This window comes from Pieris rapae, chromosome 5 (assembly GCF_905147795.1).
Source record: "Pieris rapae chromosome 5, ilPieRapa1.1, whole genome shotgun sequence".
NCBI classification, from domain to species: Eukaryota; Metazoa; Arthropoda; class Insecta; order Lepidoptera; family Pieridae; genus Pieris; species Pieris rapae.
In genome coordinates this window covers 8,058,989-8,079,202 of record NC_059513.1, presented here as the reverse complement: position 1 = coordinate 8,079,202, position 20,214 = coordinate 8,058,989, and the positions used below count along the sequence as shown (strand labels likewise).

At 31.4% G+C, this 20,214-nt stretch overlaps 1 protein-coding gene across 1 annotated transcript in view; it reads right to left on the bottom strand.

The window, feature by feature from the left end:
- LOC111004461 (lachesin) overlaps positions 1-20,214 on the bottom strand; it is a 62,677-nt gene that overhangs the window by 16,465 nt on the left and 25,998 nt on the right. The window contains exon 3 of the mRNA XM_022275496.2: positions 3,921-4,093. Coding sequence (XP_022131188.2) covers positions 3,921-4,093 — 173 coding nt within the window. The remainder of the gene's footprint in view (positions 1-3,920; positions 4,094-20,214) is intronic.

Below are 20,214 nucleotides of genomic sequence, written 5' to 3'. Positions count from 1 at the left end.
TCGTTGTGTGAGTTTTAATTAAAATTTGTATTACATCGCCAAATGTATTCAAAGGGCAAAAAAAATTTAATGACGTGACATAAGTTAGTCAAAAGAATTTCCTGTTTGTATCGCAATGAATTAATCAAAGCTTTGATGTCAAAGGAAGTTCTTTTGTTTTATTTGTAAGGCAATTTGTAGCTGTTAAACAATAAGAAATTAAATATTTCTCCACTTTTGTTTTGATACTGTTTTTCTTAAATTATTATATTTTTTTAGATTTTTAGATTTTAGAATAAACATGGTGATGTTTCTTGTGTTATCTTGACTTGTAATGAATACATGAACTTTAGTTACATAAGAGAATATACACTTTTATATTGAAAGCTGGAAAACTTGAGACTTAAATACTTGACTATTGCTTTGACAAAGGTAAGAATATGTCTAATGGGAGAAAAAGTTTGGAAAGCTCACATAATTCATGTTACCCAGAAAAGTTAATAAAGTAATAAATCCTCTGAAATATTGGATTAAAGCTAGAAGGTCCAATAACTTCGCATTATATTTGAGAAGGTCACCCTGAAGTAATGTTATAATATATAATGCCTATGTAAGGTTAAACTTAAAAAAATTGCATCTTTTTCACGCAAAGAAACAGGTTTACTAGATAGCAATTGAATTTTTTTTATACTTCGTTGTTACTTCATCTAACCACTTATATAAGAAGGTTAGTTAGAAGCTGTTTTTATGCTAGTATAAAATAGTTTCATATGCGTTATCATGTACCGTGGACTAATAATATAATGACTTATTTTGTATCTATCAATTTTGTCAATATACTCGGAAATTTGTTATGTCAAAAGCTAGTTTAGTAAATACAAGGTAGTATAAATAATAGTGAATGAAGAAAACTTAAATATCCATAGTTTCGATTATGTTATATTTGCTTCACCAAACTGAAATATATTACATACATTAGATTCATCGTGGGAAAACGTGACCTAATTAGGTTTTACATTTAATTAAGAAATTATAACGCTGTAAATTAAATAAAATGTCAGTGTGCACTGTGCAGTATTTTAAAATCCAAATATTTTAATACGATACCTATTTTAAGATATTAATATTTAAACGGTATAATTAGGACATAATATATGTTTAGCTATTCATCAGTGAAACTACTAAATACCCAGACTTACCTCGTACTATTGAAAATATTCGTATTTTTTTGCAATGATTTGGAAACTTTGTATTATAAAGATATTATAAATATATATAAAAAGAATATTGTAAATATTCAGGTCGAATTTTTGTTTTTAATTGAACCTATACTTTATTGTTTACAATGGAAACGTGATGTTGGAAGATGTTTCGAAATTCTTGAATAATGATTAATTCTTAATAATGATCTTAAAAGATAAATGTTTTTTATAGACAAAAACATATAAATACAATATATATATATATTGTCCTAGGATTTGATTTATCGTATTATTTAATTAGCGTTTGCAATGCGCCCAAAATATGTTTTACGTCGCTTTACATTATTACAACTGCATTGTTCAAAACATGATATTAGTGTTTAAGTTTTAATTATTCTTGTCTGATCTGTGAGGCGGTTATTTAAAACTTACGTCCTTAGTGAAACCGTAAAATAAATTCAGTTTCACAGTTTCCAAAATTAGAGCTCTCAAATAATTATCATCTCAATTTCATCTCGTTACATATAACTCGTGAATAAAAGACGAATTGTGAAAAATGGACGTACTAATGCTCACCATCTATGAATTTTTTATCTATCCGGCGTAATAAAAGCGAAATTTTGAATGGGAAATGGAACGAGATATATAAGGGCGAGGTGTCAGCTTAAATTATTGAGATTAAAAAGCAAGATCCAAGAAAATGTAACGTAACGGACGCAAAAACATTCCTTTCCATTTATAATAGGAAAAATACAATATCCTAAAAGAAATCGCAACTGCTTGTCATCTTCCCTAATCCTACTTTGACAGATCACATCTACCCTGTTCTTTTTGCTTTGTATTGTGAGAACGTAAGCTTAGTTACAAATACGGCGCCTATATCCTTTGTAATGAAGATACATACGACCTTTTCAATATCGATGAGTGACGATACTTGCAAGTCACCGGGATCATCGCTAAAACAGTGCTTAAATATCATTAGCGTGATAAATCGACTCTTAAAAGACGTAGCCTCGTTTGTCATGAGGGCACTAAATGGCGGCCATTTACGTACCGCTTCAAGTAAAAACAAACGAGTGAATATAAAGTGTTTGGAATTTTGTATTGAAAGATCATTAATTTACCCTCCGCCAATCCTGTCTGCGTCAGCTTTTGGTTCAGACAGCTTCACTTTATCTGTCATTGCGAGTTATTATTAATATCCGATTTTGATAGCAGTTTAAACTCAATTTATTAGCAATATAAAGCAAAATATGATTACACACTAGACGTATCACCTCTATTTTTAATAAGGCTGCATAAACTCTTTTCGAACTCGGTAAGTAATTTTTAAACATAAAATGATTGGACATTATTAAATTAATTACACCTCACGATTACGTTAAGTGCTACAAGAAATAATTTGCATCGCTTATTCGATTCGGAAACTTCGTAAGTTGAGCGTGTTTAATGTACTTAAATCATAGCTACGTCACACATCTAAAAGCGAGTAAATTAAAATTTCATAGCGAAATTACGAATACGAACATATTTCACAAAGTTTTAAGCAAATGTTATTAAGCATAAAGCACTTAAGTTACAACTATAGTGACCTTAAAGTTGAACGCTTTATGAGTTATTCAGCTTAAGAAATTCCAACAAGTACTTAAGACAAATTTCATTGTAGAAATAAAAACTAAAGACTGTGGAGGCGCATAGTCATTTGTTTCCATTTGACATATATACATATATGTATATATGTATTCATTTTACTTTTGACAGTTGATACGCCTGTGAAGTTCTATAATTAAAACACAGATGACCGTCATCCAACTAGACATAATGCTATCTGCTTTTACAATAGTGAAACGTGCCGTTCCCTCCGATGCATGTCCATTTGGAATATGAAATCGAATTGGTTACGCATCTAGCCTTACTAAAGGAATCGAGCTGTCAAATTTATAAATGGTATAGACAGGCTCAAGTTTAACGAGTTTTCTCTCCATCAGAGGTGTATAAACTTGGTAATGGAAGCTTTTCTAATCCAGTTTGTTTCGAGTTAGATTTGAAATGGCTCTGTTCGATTCAATTTTTCAGAGGAAGTAATGTAAGTTGAATGTTTTCGAGAGCTGTTGTATTGGAGTTTTTCGGAATTTAAAAGTTTAATTCGGTAACATATTTATTGGAACGAATCGCTCTGACCTATATAAAGCCCTCGATCATGTCCTATGTTATCTGTTCGTAAATATTTTTGCTAATTATTTTTAAAATTGATTCAAAATATCAGCTTTGTTTCTTTAAAATAAAATAAATAAAATAAAATACGTTTATTTTGGAACATAAGATCTTCTAGGTATCACTTATTCCACGTCAATCAATTCAAACTTGTAGGCATCCCTACTCATCGGCAAAGACAGAGGGTGTAGGCCGAGAGAAAAGGCCGGCGTAAAAAACTCTCGGTACTCTTTTAAAAAAGCAAATCATAAAACAATATTTAAAACAAATATATCAAATTAATTAGAGGCAGCCTGCCCAGCACTAGTCCCAGGCCCTTTTATCAACTAGATAATCAATAACTTTATAGTAAGCCTTTTTACACAGCTTTTCTTTAATACATTTCTTAAATTTATTAAAAGGCAGAGATAAAAGAGCCTCTTGAATTCCAAGTATTTAAAATTACTACAAGAAACTCTTACTCTAAGCCCGGCAGAAGAAGCTCGATTTAATTAACTTATTCATTGCTCTAATTCATTATCATACCTTATAATCGCCAATATCAGAGACGGAACAAGTGAGCACTGCCTCTCTTCCCAAGGCAACTGTGACGTTCTCAATGGGTCGAACGAAGTTAGGCTCGACATCCCTCTGGGAAGCTGTGGGGCCGACTCGGCTTAGGGGCGACGTGGTCTGATATCTCATGTTGCTTTTCACCACTGAAAATAGATCCTTTGTTAGTGTATACTTATCGGATATTATTATATATAAATCATGCATTGTATTCTGTATATATACTTAGTAGTTTTTATTTGTTGATGGTTTCTGATTATTTCTGGTAATTTTTTCACCACGTGAGTTACAGAATTCTATTGGTAAAGGATTTTTCGCAATAAGCATTACCTATTGTAATTTTGTATAATTTCCTTAACTATTTTACCTAGTCATTGTAATCTTGTTATTTTGTTTTATAATTATGGTCATATACATATTTAGATACATATAACATTTCTTGATTTATGAAATTTTATTTTGTTTCTATAATTGCCTTATATTAACTATTATGCGTGAAATATATTGAATTCGTAAGAACGAATGACACTTGGTGACAATTGAGATTTTATTTATCGAAAACCCACTTTCATTATTAAATAATTTCTATTAACGACAAGACCTATACAATTTCTAATAAAACCCCTAAGTTACGCGATAAAAGAAAGTTAATTGCAAAACTTTCTTTACTTGTATAAGTAGTAAAAGATCTTAAGACGCTATCTATCTTACCATCATCGAAATCCATTCAACTTTGTACAACTGATTTTCTTCACTATTGTGCTTTATTTGGTTCCATAGTAGATGAAGACTAGGTACATATGTTACATATGTTTATTTTCAAAATTAGAACTGTTAATGCTAAAGCCTCCTCCCTCCCCTATCCCCTTATTTGTGAACGGACTATTTGGTGAAATAGCTTGGTCTAAAAAAATAAAATTTATTAAATTTAGGACGATAATGAATGAATCTGAATATCAGCTTTATCTTAGTTATTTAGTAAACAAACAAAAACTGTAAGGAACGAGTGATGGGTGTTTTCCTTAGAAATATATAAAAATTCTTTGATCTTTAAATTGCTTTGAAGGCTTCTAAAGCGTTTGTATCTTAGTTAAATTATATTATAAAGTACTACTACTATTATAAAGTATTAGCCTTAAATTAAAAAAGGCTAATACTTTATAATAGAGCTTCTTTAAGTTAGATACAAGTATTTACGACGTAATACATTAATATATACAGTAATACCCCGAAGTTACGCGATAGGTGGGGCTGAGCGCTATCCGCGTAAGTCGAATTCGCGTAAGTCGGGGTACAAATTTGCATATAAAGACATACAAAGTATGTTTAATTGGGACTGGAGACTAAATAAAACAATAATTTAGGAAATAATTAGTATCTCATTCTAGATAATATGACAAACTATATTAATAGAGTGTATAAACGCAATCCGAAGTTAGTTTGATGTAGAAGGTTTCATAAATTGTAATTACAAAGTCGTTTTCTTCTCCCGTATATCTCCTCGTAGCATCCTAGTAATTTTTTAATTCCATGTTTTGTAACAAAAATGCGCTCTTCATTGGAGTCTATGCTTTCCAAAATTGTTAACCCTTTTTCAATCGAACTCAGGGCTTCTGTCAAGTTTCCAACTGTCATTTGATCTTCCAATTGAACTGCATCCAAAGAATCATCATTGTTCATCATTGTGACTTGTTCACGCATTTGTGACCTCCTCATTGTGTGAATCCACAAGCTCTTGAACATCATCACTTTCCTACACAGTTTGCATCACTACACGTCTGTGCCTGTTGTAAACTGAATGAATAATAATGCGGGCGGGGGGAGTCAGAAACAAACGCCGCCGCTTGACTTTAACTGCGCGGCGTTCAAACAAAAAACGAATAGACGAGAAAATTAAATCGCGTAACTCCGAATTCGCGTAAGTCGAGGTAGCGTAAGTCGGGGTATTACTGTATATATATATATATATATATATATATATATATATAATATTTAATAATCCAGTAGTGCTAAAGCTTTATCAGATTGCACAGAATTCTTTGATCATTTTTATTTCATAACGAGACTGATACATGTCATTGATTTTAGGATTTAAGGCACGACGATTCAATCGTAAAACAAGAATCATACCTTCTGATCATAATCACTAGTTGATCATCTTGTTTTTCAAATGTCACTACAAAAACTACTTTCAATTTATAAAAATATGTGTCATAGTGAAACATTATGAAACTTCACTTCTAAAAAATATCGGAAAAATGTCTATTCAATATTATAAATAATTAAGAGTAGAGCATAAGTAAAAATAATCATAATATTTATATTATGATTACTTTAGACATGGTATGATATGACATAATTGTCATATCTTAAGAATAATGATTTTCAATTTATCATTCATAATTTTAATGTTATTAGATAAGAATGGGATTGTCACATTATATCACGAAGGAGAATATTAACTGTATATAGGTAAGTTCTTAGCTAAGGTTTGCAATATATATTAAGCTAAGGTATAACATGGACGTAGTACGGACATAAATTGGTTTTAGTGCAAGCTTCACCAACATTAGTTTCCGCTTAATATAAACGTACATTAAGTAATCTACGGTAGGGTAATGCTGGGAATTTAATGAAATTACAAATTAATATTTATCGAGACACGGGGTTTTTCTAAAATTAGAAATGTTTTTCTGAAAGCCATTTAACTGATTTAAATAATTGCGTATAGCAAAAAATATATAATTGGATTTAATATAGTCACTGCATTATTTAAAAGGTAATGTAAAGTAAAAATTATTATTATTATTATTATAAATGCTAAAATAACATTTACATTTTCTATCGCAAGTCTCATAACGTAAAATTTATAAAGCTTTGCGATCAATTGCAAGCTGTAATCAGCCTTCTGTTCCCAACCAGAAACAATTACTGTTTAACCGGGAATCCTGGAATACTTTGGATAGTCATACTAAACAGTGTAAAGTACAAACCGTGATAGGTAGACCTACATTGTATATAACTTAAATATCGTTAGGGGTTCTAATGTTCTTATAATCAATAGGCAAAGAGGATTAATAGGAAGGTTTGTATGTAAAATGAACTACGAATGTGTAGAAACGGTTTTCCCTTGCCGGCAATTCAGCTTCGAGACTAAACGCGGACTATGATCTCGTATGTCAAAATCCAATACATTTTTCTCGACTCTGAATTTTACGTTTTATTTTTACAGACCCAGTATGAAATTGTCATTACTATAGCGGTACATTTTTGGTACGAACTAGCGTTCACAATCATTATTTATAAAAAGAATCCAGTTGCTCTACAATCTTTTTTAAGGGATCGTCTGGAATTGTATATCTGTTTCATGATCATTTGTCAATCTAATAGGTAAGTTGATCAGCCTGTGCCTGACACACGCCGTCGACTTTTTCTAATCGAATGCAAGCGGGTTTCCTCACGATGTTTTCCTTCACCGTTCGAGCAAATGTTTTAAGGGCACACAACAAGAAAGTCTTTAGGTGCACAGCCGGGGATCGAACTTCTGATCTCCGGACTTAAAGTCGCTGGCTAAAGACTGTAGACCAACACTGCTTTCATGATTTATAATGTTTGTAAAATATGTAAGACCTATGTTGAGGTTGAATATAAAATTTATAAATAGCTCCTAAGTTATGAAGAATATCATTTAATTTTACAGTTCTGCGAAAACATTTTCACAATTTTCTCTACCCAAAGATGTGAATCATATTTATTACATTCCTATTATGCCAAAAGTTAATTAAGGTTTAAATGACGTCAAATTATAATTAAAGCTGTAATATTTGATGAAAATTAAAGCTTTCAGAAATATAGATACAACGTACGTAAACATATAGAACTAGAACAAACAATACATAGAAGAATAAAGATCATGCATAATACGATTTATTTATTTATTGTCTGTGAGTGTCTGTGAATGTATATATAATTAAACCTATACATATAACTGAATACAACAATACAGTCTGTGATAAAAATAAAATAACCTTAAGGAAATGTACAAAAGCGAATTCTATGTTGAATGGCGATATAAACAAAAACATGTTTTAAAACATCAAAAGGGCTACAATAAATATGATCTATGCACGTGAATATTGGATATAAATCAAATGAATAACTGCATAGGAAAACACTGTGCTTCACCACGAAATTGGATGCCTTAACAATCAAGATCGGTCCGCAGTCTAACGCAGCATACAAGAGTAATTAGTAAAATACAATACGTGTCTTCAGTGTATTTGAAGTCGGGTAATAGGCCGGATTTTGTAGCATTGCCTTGTCTTGTTTTATGTTATGGTTAGAGGTTTGTTGGTAAAAATAATAAAAAAGATAGATGCGTAACGTTAGATGGACGGTCATTGCGACTGTGCCTTCACATTGCAACACACTTGCTGTATATTCTTGTGTTGCTGTTTGCACAATTGCTGTATAGAGCACCGGAGCAGTAAGGACTTTACCAGACTGACGCCAAGTTCAGTAATGTAGAGGCACCAGAAGATATGTATGGTGTATAATATTTTAATATTTTCTACCTATTTTTCTAATTGATTTTATTATTTTGGTTAGTGAGTTGAGTAATGGGTGAAAGTGTCGCCCCAAGATTGTATGGGCCCACTGAAAATCAGTGTTGTAGGTGATAGAAGCTTAAAGCCCATTTCTTTTTTATAGTACTATTTATTTTTGTAAATATATTGCTGTAATTAAATAATTTTATTTGATAAGGGTTAAAAAGGTTACTTTTCTGTATTAGTGGGATTTTTTGTACAGCACATTAGCCTTATAATGATTGTTATTCTTTGAACGCCGATTTCCTAGTATTTTATGAGTGGGCGTTCAATCGAGAAAGTTGTTTAGTCTTACATCAAAAGAAAGTTTCAGGGAAAATTATCCGTTATAATTATACCAAATAATTAATTAACGCTAACACTTCAAGAAATTGGACTAATATTTGGAAATTATAATCTTGGATAAACTGTTTAACACGATGTTTTTATTGAACAAAATTACTTAAAATAATATTAATTGTAAATAAAATTATGTCCGGGTCAGAAATACCCTTAATACTTAATTTTTAAATAAGGTAAAAAGTTACATACAATAAATAAAGTTACAATATATTAATTACTCTAGAATTCTGAAAGTCTAATTTGTTTAAAATTTAAACAGAAACATAATACACATAATTAAATGAAAAGAAGGGCAACTGGAGACAATATGAGATTTTTTTAAATTTGGTTTTATTTCAGTAGAAATATATTGATGCCGTTTTATATAATACTAGTGACCCGCCCCAGCTTCGCGCGGGTGCAATGCTGATGAAAAGCAGGTTTTTGTTATGTATTGTTATTTCCGTCGCTGGAAAGCTCCGACAATATACGCGACATATACCATCACGGACTTTTCTGTAGACCTTTTCAATGTGTACAATACTTAAGTAGTACATTATTTTGATAAAACTAAAAAAAAAATTGTAATTATTTACGACATCACATAAGAAACCTCAAAAATAACAGTACTTCCGCTATTTAATGGATGTTATTATACATATAAACCTTCTTCTTGAATCACTCTATCTATTAAAAAACCGCATCAAAATTCGTTGCGTAGTTTCAAAGATTTAAGCATACCAAGGGACACAGGGACAGAGAAAGCGACTTTGTTTTATACTTTGTTTGATACATAATGATATATTTCGGATAACCTTAAAAAGCGAGGAAATTATTTTGTAAACAATTTATAAACTCTTTATTCAACTTGACACAATAGCTGTCAAGAGCATCCTACTTCACTGAAATATTGAAAATTAAACTGTTCAAACAACAAATTAAAACAATTGAAAGTCAAAGTCAAGTTCGTTTATTTACTTAAAATAAACATGATTGCTTATGGACGTCACTTGTCTAAGTTTACCGTCTGATAAGCTCGCCCTGAAAGGTCTTATATGAGTTTTTCGAGGCATTTACGATATTTATTTATTTACACTTCGTTACCTTATACAGAAACATACATATAAAAAGTAGGTTACATAAGTTATTAGCCAACGGACGGCCTTATCGCTAACAAGCGATTTCTTCCAGGCAACCCTAAATTGGAAGAATAAAAAAAAAGAACACCTACTGAGGGTAAGGTACAATAAGTGCATAAATAATTAATTTAAATAATCATTTACCTTTAACTAAAATAATATAAAATCTAAACAAGGTCCAAAATGTAAATAAATGAACAATAATATGAATAAACAAAAATGTAAAAGCTTATCCAAGGGTTAGTTAAGTACAATTAGGGCCTGTTTCACAATGTATGGATAAAGTGCCAAATAGCTATGCAACACATAAATTATTCTAAAGATAAAAGTTCCAAATACTTCGCATTTCATGACGTATAGGGCTATCTGACATTCGTGAAACGCAAAAATACTATTTATCCTACCAATAAGTAATAAATAGCTTATCCGGACATTGTGAAACAGGCCCTTAATATATATACGTATACTTATATGCAAGTAGTAGCTCATTACGAAGCAGAAGAAAAATGAAGAAGAAGATTTTTAAATAAACTTAAAGACTGCTCGTTTGATATAAATAGCTAAGAAATTCAATAGCAGCATACTTTGCACCGTAAAGGAGTGATAGAATTCAGTTTTAGTATTCATAGTGATATTATATGACAGTCTGGGTGAAAAATGTATACTATGAACTTGCATTCTATTACGGAAGCTTATCGAAAAAATATCTGTAATAATAGCAAATGTGTGAAATTATATTTTATTTACATACCAACCACTCAAGCCATATGGTATGATATTAAAAGCAATAACTGTATAATCTCGTATTCATGAAAATCAAGCTATTCTATAAATGCTAAGTTACCAGAACTGAAACGACAGTGGCGTTAATGAAATGGGTATAATAGTACTTATACATTAGACACGAACAAAATACTATAATTACAGTTTTTTATAGCCCAAATTTTTCAAAGTTAATATCGTTTTGAGCACCTGCGAGTCCTCTGGCAATGTGTGTGTGTGTGTGCGATGGATACGTTTCATTCCATATCCGACGAGTAGTAGTTGTCATATTTTAGTCACAAACTTATAAAATACTAAGTAAATAATTATTTAATCAATTACCATCTCAAATTCGCAATATTGGAGTGTTTGACAAATACAAAAAGGCAGTAAAGATGCATGTTAGAATGAACATAGTTGACTAAAATTGTGACTGCTAATGGCGACGTGTATCTCGTTCGTATATATACATGTTAATACTAAGTTTGTCATGTAAATAAAATATTTCTGTTTTTATAATGAGAAATAACGTTCTTTAAACATTAAATAAAGTATTATGCAAAATAATAAATAATTTACATAAATTGTATATACAGCAAAGGACTTCGCTGAACTGTAATAGAATATCATTGATTCTCTGAATGCCAGGATTAATGTTAATTAAACTTATTTGAGTTTCAGACTGCAATTATTGAGTTGCCTCGAAAGTGATTTTAGCTGAATGCTTCTATTCATAGTATCTCTAGTCTCTTCTATATACCTTATAGTACGTTTAATAGATAATTCTAGAGGCAAATCTGCATATTGCATCTGCATTTGATCAAATAAACCTTACAGACTTACATGGTTTTTTTATTGGTTCAAAAAATTGTTATAGCGCGTTAAATATTTGTGATAATTTGAATTTAGAGGTGCTCGCTCCTTTATCATCACAGTGAAAAGTATCCCTAGTTTATGTTTATGTAATTTTTGCGCAAGATGCAAAAAATTAAATTAATTAGGTTTTATTTCATATTAGGATATGCAATTCCGATCCCGAGGGATCAATCAATCGGAATCAATCGTGAATCATAATATGACGAGATACCGTTCGAGATTGACGCGATTGGGAGATACTGATATAGTTAGTGCAGTACATACGTTACGTTTCAAGATTCGAAACCAAGACGACCTCCTCTCTCAAAAAAATTATCTCTCCGATGAACAATCGTACAAAGCAACTGCAGCGCCATTATATTTAAAAATCCAAATAATTTTCAATGCAATGAGCAATGGAAAGGCAACGCGACTTATATATCTTATATATCCATATAATCGCACTATTATATAGCAAAGAACCAAACCAAGAGATTCATACGACACTATCTATACGAAGATCATTTACCATTTTGTATGATTGCAGAGGATTTAAATATAATGCTACTACAACTAATAGCCTTCAAGAGGAATTAGAAGAAACTCTCCGAACGTCTAAAAGTCCTTTTACACGTGTATTATCAAGTTTAGACAAATTAGAGTAAGTAATAAAAAAAGAAGTGGATTTATTTGAGTGAGTGGAGCAAGGGGGCGATTGTTGCGGTTTACATAATAAAATTTATTCACGCTGTTGCCAACTAGTGTAGAGTTGGAGAGGACATTCTCAGTAGCTGGGTACATCGTAACGGATGTGACATGCTGGTTATCAGATAGCACTCTTGTTACACTATTTTATTCAGAAGTTACCTTCAAAAATAAAAAAATAAAATAAGTTTATTTTGGAATATAAGATCATCAAGGTATCAGTTATTTCACGTCATTCAATTAGAACCTGTAGGCAGCCATACTCATCGGCAAAGAAGACAGAGGATATAGGCCGAGAGAAAAAGCCGGCGTAAAAAACTCTCGGTACTCTTTTAAAAAAGCAAATCATCAAACAATAAAACACCTTACTACTTTTTAATCTCTTTAAACTGTATTTACTTTTGTTTTGATTGTGTTCATGTTAGTAAAACTGTTAATTATTAAGTTAGTAATTAAAGGCCTTTGTTTTGTTTCAAATAATATTTTGTTATAATTAACCTCACTATCACAAACAAGCAGTTTTCATCGTATTCAGTCACGTGAAGTTTTATATAATCTGGACGAGATTCCGAAAATTTCGGGACCCCGCTGGATTGATATTTCTGATACCGCGGGATCTCGAATTTACGATTTCGTAATTACGAGTCGGTATAAAAATAAGTATAACGAGCTGACCGCCAACCTTCAGTAGTGGAGAGGCACTACAACAAGAAGTCGGTAATTAGTTTAATAATTTTTTTAATTATTTTTTTCTCTTTATTAACTAAACTAACATAAACGTGCATGTAAAATCCAAGTATCTTTATTCAAACTTGTATAAAAATTGAAAAAATGTTACTTTTACATAACCATGGCCGTAATACGGTACAATTTAGTGCACATGGCCTTTGTGCCGTTTCTGATCAAATTTGGCTGCTATTAGCTCATGATTACCATTTTTTTATTGAACAGGGGGCAAACGGGCATGTACACTCTCAATGCCAGAGAGCTCGCGAGTGCGTTGCCGGTCTTTCAAAGAATTGGTACTCTCTTTTCTTAAGAACCCTAAGTCGAAGACAATTATGACATATATGACAAGACATATATCGTGTTTTATAAACAGTTTTCTGAAACTTTAATTTAACTTTTAAACTCATAAAATATAAAAGTCATCGTATTAAAAATAAATGTGACATACAATTCAGATCGTATGTTATTCTGTTACAAAACCTGTCGTCGTTTCTCCTATTGCTTTTCACCTCCAAACAATTGTTCATGAAACGTACATTTAGGGTTTTAAATTTCTCAACTCCGAGTTTAAAAAATGCTGGAAGTTTGTGGTTATTTGCTTAATTGTAGTAGTGCCATGTCCCTTACCATGTTGTAAGGGATACATATTAGATTGACTTTAATTTTTTTATAAAAATAGGCTTGAATACCTTTTAAAATCATATATTAAGAATAGCTTTTCTTTACTATTTAAAAGTCATTCCTAGAGGTAGACTGGAACCATCGCTCAATTGGCGAATCAGTTAAGTGTTCCTAGGTTCATTACTAATCCTTTGGTTAGATACAAGATCTTTTTACAGATAAAAATTGAAAGTACTATAAATCAATTATTATTTTTAATAAACAAAACTCGTTTATCACCAAGTAGAAAATCTGGTTCGTAGTAACGAAATAATATTAAATACTGGTTTAAAATCAAATAATATGGCAATGAATTTAAATTGGAATTTCCTATAATTATTTACGTCATATTGATGATGATGATTACATTAGGAAGAGTGAATTTATTGATTCCGCCGCTCTCTACTCTCAACGCCAAAGGACTCGCAAGTGCGTTGTCGGCCTTATGATTGGTACGGTCTTTTCGTAAAGGCCCCTAAGTCGAATTGAATCAGATATACTTTAGCGGATAGCTGGTTTTACATAGTGGTGATGAGCGGCAAAATCTGTTCAGCTCAGTTGTGGAACGATGGATGTCGAGGTAATACGGGAGGAATTTCATAATCTGACGTCGAGGCAGAATTTTAGTATTAGAGCTCGTTTTTTAATTATTAACTTGAGTTTGTAAAAAGATAATTGGCGTTTTTATGTCTGGCGATTTTTATGCTACATTTTAGGATTTTCTTAAGATACCTCTAACTAAACAAGCATAGTGCGCGTTTCAATAAATATTAAAAAAAACACATTTTTTTTACAAATACGACAAAGTTATCAAGCAATATCAATGTGAACTTTTGACAAACTTTACATCTAAGTACTCAACATGCTGGCTTATGTCCAAACTCCTTTGTAATCCTTGCAACGCGAAAATATCCGGAAACGTACTTATAAGTTACAAACTTGACTCAGAGCACACAAAGTTTATTTTCCGGGAATATTTTTGCGGGAAATGTCCAATGTTAAGTGACAAATGATCATGTGACCAATTCTGAATTTCATTATAATCAACAAAGTTCCAAACTATAACATTAATGGGTATAAAGTTAAAACTTAGATTCGTAAAACATAGAAGCCACTTTTGGAACATTTGGGCAGTGTTGCCAACACTTTTTTTTTTCAACACGATTTTTAAAAATTACGTGGATTTATAATGTTATAGCAAAAGTTCGTAGATCTACGTCCTCTTTTTATGAGTGAAATGTAGACGGCTAGGTAAAACTAAATAAAACTAGTTTGTTTTATCATTATTTTCTGGTAAATTAAGTTTACACAGTTTTATCAAAAAGTTTAACATGACATTGCGTTGGCTCAGGGTTACTTTAATACTAATAATTAAAGCAATTCGTGCAAAATTATTCCCTAACCATTGCAAAATATCACAAATGCACAACGTTTATATTCTTTGTAGCCCGTCCTTTTATTAAAAGAAATATTTGTGTATATTAAAGCTTTGGTGTGAAACATCTATAGCCGCACGTAAAACCGATTTCTGCCGTGGCGACGCGTCGCCGCGCAATAGTGATAATATATCACAATATGTTACATTTTAAAACAGTCTTGTTTAGGAGCGCGACAAATGCATGCAAAAGTAGTTACATATTATGTACCTAAATACAGTCTATATGCAGTAGTAAATTTCACATTAAAAATATTTAATGAAAATAATTTTTTATTCAATAAATAGTCATCGTTATCTGGCAAAAAAATCGTAATATTTTATTTTATCATTATTTAGTTCCTATCACAATCTGTTCTTTTCTGCTAATTACTTTTTCAAAATAATGTCGATGTTTCACATCTGCCAGGCATCACATTCACACACACACATTCTCACATTTTTTTTTTATTCCCGGTCTATCTCTGTAACGGCATTTGAGGCAGTTCTTAAAGTAAGCGTCCTGTTCTTGCATGAGGCTTTAAATATAATGAATTCTAATATTAAAATTTTCTTAATAACTTTCTAAATATAGAGAGAAAATATTGTTTTAGAGCGTATGAAAGAATATTCAAATTTGATTTACTTTCATATACGAAGCTAATACTTGAATTCTCTAAATATTGCATAAAAATATTTTGAGAATTTAAAACGTCAACGACGCTTACCTCGAATTTAATTAAATCTATTACGAATTTTGTTTTAACAACATTTTTACAAAGATTTACAAAATTTACAAACAATGTTTTCCCTTTAACTTTTTGCGAATATTTAGAGCATAACGTTGGAAATTCAAAAGCTTACTATGAAAAATTTAACATTTCACGAGCTTCCCGGAAGTGTTAATCGATTATCAATTAATCACGAATGCCGTGTATATATTTTAAATTTTAAAATTCAAGATTACCTTTGCACAGATAACGTACGGATACCTTAATTGTCACATTTGACATGTGACGCGTTTGTAATAAGTATTTAGTGTTAGTATTTCTTATATCAATGTAATACAGCACTGAGGTTTTGTTTACCTTTAGTAACTTTAATATAAAAAGTGATATCGTATTAATAATGTTAACAAAGTCGTTGCAAAGTCAAAATTTATTTATTCATATAGGTAACATAATGTACACTTATGAACGTCAAAAAAAGAAATATTAAATGAATCTAATTTTACACTTACTGTCAGTTCTCAAATCAAGGGCGTAGAACGGAAGAGAAGAACTGGCAATAACCTCTCCGCCATTTTTTTCAATCGCCTAGTTTTTTTACACAATGTTGTTGTTGCACTTGCTTAATACAATATTCCAAACAATCGACATATTTATATGTTCGACATTTAATGTTCTATGTTAATGTATATATTTGTAAAATCCCTATCACTTTTATCATATATTTCTAACGAGACGCCATTATTTGTATACTATATACATAACTAACTCTTATGAGAGTTGTATAGATATAAATATATTGATATAAATAAATAATTTTGTATCAATATATTTATTTTTACTGATTTATGTGTCACATAAATCGGTAAAAATATGGTTCTACAATGTTCTATAAAAAAAGTTATATAAATACATATTAAAATAGTAAATGAAATATTTTACCAACAGTAGGTACTGTGAAGTTTTTGGTCATCGTGGCTTAATCGTTAACGCACATGGCCTGGCCAACTTGGATCTAATTCAATATGTATAAATTACATATTGAATTATATCCAAGTTGAATTATATATAAATGTAGTTCGTATGGTAAAAGAAAGATCGTAGCGGAAATTCAAATCTAAATAATGTTTCGAGGCACTTTAAACGTCTTCTGATAGGCCCCTTTGTTCTCTATAAGCGTGGTAAGATAACGTCACTATTTCCGGATGTATGGGGTCACTAAATCGGCCTGTGCCGGAATGGACTGGCGACAATGGCTGTCATATATCTTGGTACGCGAAATTCTAATGGCTTTATTAACGTTAGTTTCATGCGACTTCCAATGATTCAGGGTTTTTTATTGAAATACATAATCTATATTTTATACATTTTAAACAGGGAAGATTTGTAATTTTGTAAGTACACGAATACTACTGGATTTTAGATTTTTTTTACTAATTGAATATTATGAATTTGAATGAATTTTCAACCCTTTACAATCAACCCCTATTTTTATTTGATTATTAAAAACTTATGTTGTGTACTCTGAGGTGTATACAGAGAAAAATTCACAGAACAACCTAAAAAGATTTCATTCCGCAAAACTAAACAGTCTCTGGGATAGCATAGCAAAATGTTCCATGTTGGTATGTACTAAACAGGTAGGCTCAGTACAATCTCATTAAGGAGAAACGAAGTTCGCGGGGGCAGCTAGTAATACTTAAAATTCTCTGTAATCTACATAACAGTGTGTTTCTAGTGGCTGCAGCGTGCGACTCACATGCTTAAGATCGCAATTTCGACCCCCGGCTGTGCACCTAAGGACTTTTTTTCAATGTGCGCATTTAACAGTGAAGGAAAACATCGTGAGGAAATCGCCTTTGAATCAAAAAGTCGACGGCGTGTAAGACACAGGAGGCTGATCACGTACTTGCTTTTTAGATTGACAAGTATATATAAATGAATATCTGAGGCTGAGACCTAAAACAAATGATTGTAGCGCCCGTTATGTAACCTAACATTGGTTAAGTTGCATATATATACTTTAGTTATAAATTACAAGCGTAATCAAAATATAATCAATCATTGTGCACTTGCAGTCAATATGAGCCCTTTAGATATAAACACACTTACGAGTATAAATTGTAATTTAACATCTCGTTTCCGAAAACGTTCAATATGATAAGTCACTAGATTTACGAACTCTTCAATAAGTTAAGTTAGTTTTTTGTTAATCCACCGTCAAAATCCCACTACACCTAATGTTATCTTAGTTACAAACTCATGTTTTAAACAATGAATGCCAGTTGATATCCAACTTCAAACACCGATCCTTATTCGCCACTGATTTTTTTAATACATCTAAAGAAAATAACTTTACATATAAATAACCTCATAACATCCCATATTATGTCTGAGTCCATTGAACTAATCAATAAATACTGATAAATAGACACGACCTATTAGCACGCAAAGTTGTTGGGGCAGAGTAACGATGACGTCACAATCGTAGCCGTCAGCCCAGTGATTCCCCTGCACATCTGTGTCACTACAATGCATATACAAGGGGAGCTTAGGTGATTTATTGCACCTTAAACTGATTGAAACTGATTCAGTTAATTTAGTAGCGCTTCCCAAATTATTCGAAGCACGTTTAGTACGTAGGCGTTCTTCACTATTCAATTCTATAAGATATTGTTTATGGTCGAAAATTTTTTTAATGTGTGTGTATAACTTTTTAAAATCCATTTTAAAATCTTTTGCGCATATGAAAGATACGATTCTATTAGTGTATCGTTAATCATATTATCATGTTGTGGATTCTGTGCCGTCTAATTTAAAACAATAATTATATTTATTTAAAACAATCGAACCTTTTCCCCCTTTACCACCTTTTTGAGCAACTGAGATTGTGAAAATCCAGAATTAATTGCTATATAGTAAAGAAAATTGTCGTATATTAAAATTAAAACATCCCTTTTGTAGTCTAGATTACAGATGTCACCAAAATAGAAGAAATGTATGAAGCCTTGTAACGCATTGTCTATTTCAAAAAATTCGTCAGCAAAAACCAAAAGGTCACAAAGAACTAATCCAGCCCAGAACAAAAAGCTTGGCAAACACTGTTTTATTTCTCCCCTGGAATTGTTATTTTTGTAACGTTATCCACTAGAGACTCCTACACTTCGGACTATATTCGAGGGTTCAGTTTCTAACAACGCTGACAATATTAACCAGTGTTTTTCATGACCCTTATACGCCAATGTTAAAGTATACATTCAACGTATAAAGTGTTAAAGCCATAGTATAAGTATTAGAACAATATAGTCGACAATATATATTTACGTAATACCTATACGTAACACCGAAAATGTTTAGAACTGGCCAGTTAGATTTTTTTTTTATTTCAATTTTAGAACTCTTTGGTAACCTAATGTATGCACAAGGGCAGCTACCGACCGAAGAAAGCGGTGGGAAATCACCTTACACTTAGTGACACAACCTTGAGCAATGAAAATTATCTCTGAGTGGAACACGCGTGCCGTCACAAAAAAAAGCGTGCCGCGTTTTTTGTGATAATAATATGGCAATGACAAAATAATAAAAAAACATAAAATAGATTATATATCATTAATTAGCCCATATCGAAGAATTTTTTCGGTCATTATACTATAAGATATTTAATCCTAGCGCCTCATTAGCATTCTTAAAATCGTCATCAACAATATCGCGCGAGTTAATCTAAAAAAGCGCATTGTAACCGAAGTCGAGTAAAATGGACAGTCATTTATAATTAAAGGAGTAGGGTAGAGAAAGCCTCTTAAAAAGTAATTTCCTCGCTGCCAGCTTAATCCTCAAAGGGAGTGACTGAGGGTGAAAAAATGGTTCAGAAACAGCTATTTAGGGCTACAATACAGAGTGAAAACACAATAGTTTGTCCCTTCAATAGGTACACGCTTTTAGCGATATTCCATTTTTAAAACTTCACTTTGCCATTTAATCTACGTATCGACCTTTCTTAATATGGGCACAAAGAAAATGCCACATGAATATTATATGAAGATTCAATGAAGAAAATCCTTTTATAAAGGCATTTGTAAGTGCTTTTTGCCATCACCTTTCTAGATTTCTTTTTGATTCACTTCATTTTATACACTATATATTTTAATACGAATATAATGAGATGTTTCACATTGATAAATAGTAGTTTATTCAGATAAACTCAAATTGCCAATTAAACCAGAGTAGATAGATGTAAATCGATGTAATCTAAAAACAAATTCAAAGTGTCCAAGAAAAATTCAAAATAAAATTGTAATTGCGGTCGATTTAGACGTATGCTATATTATCAAGTGGCCAATGCAAACA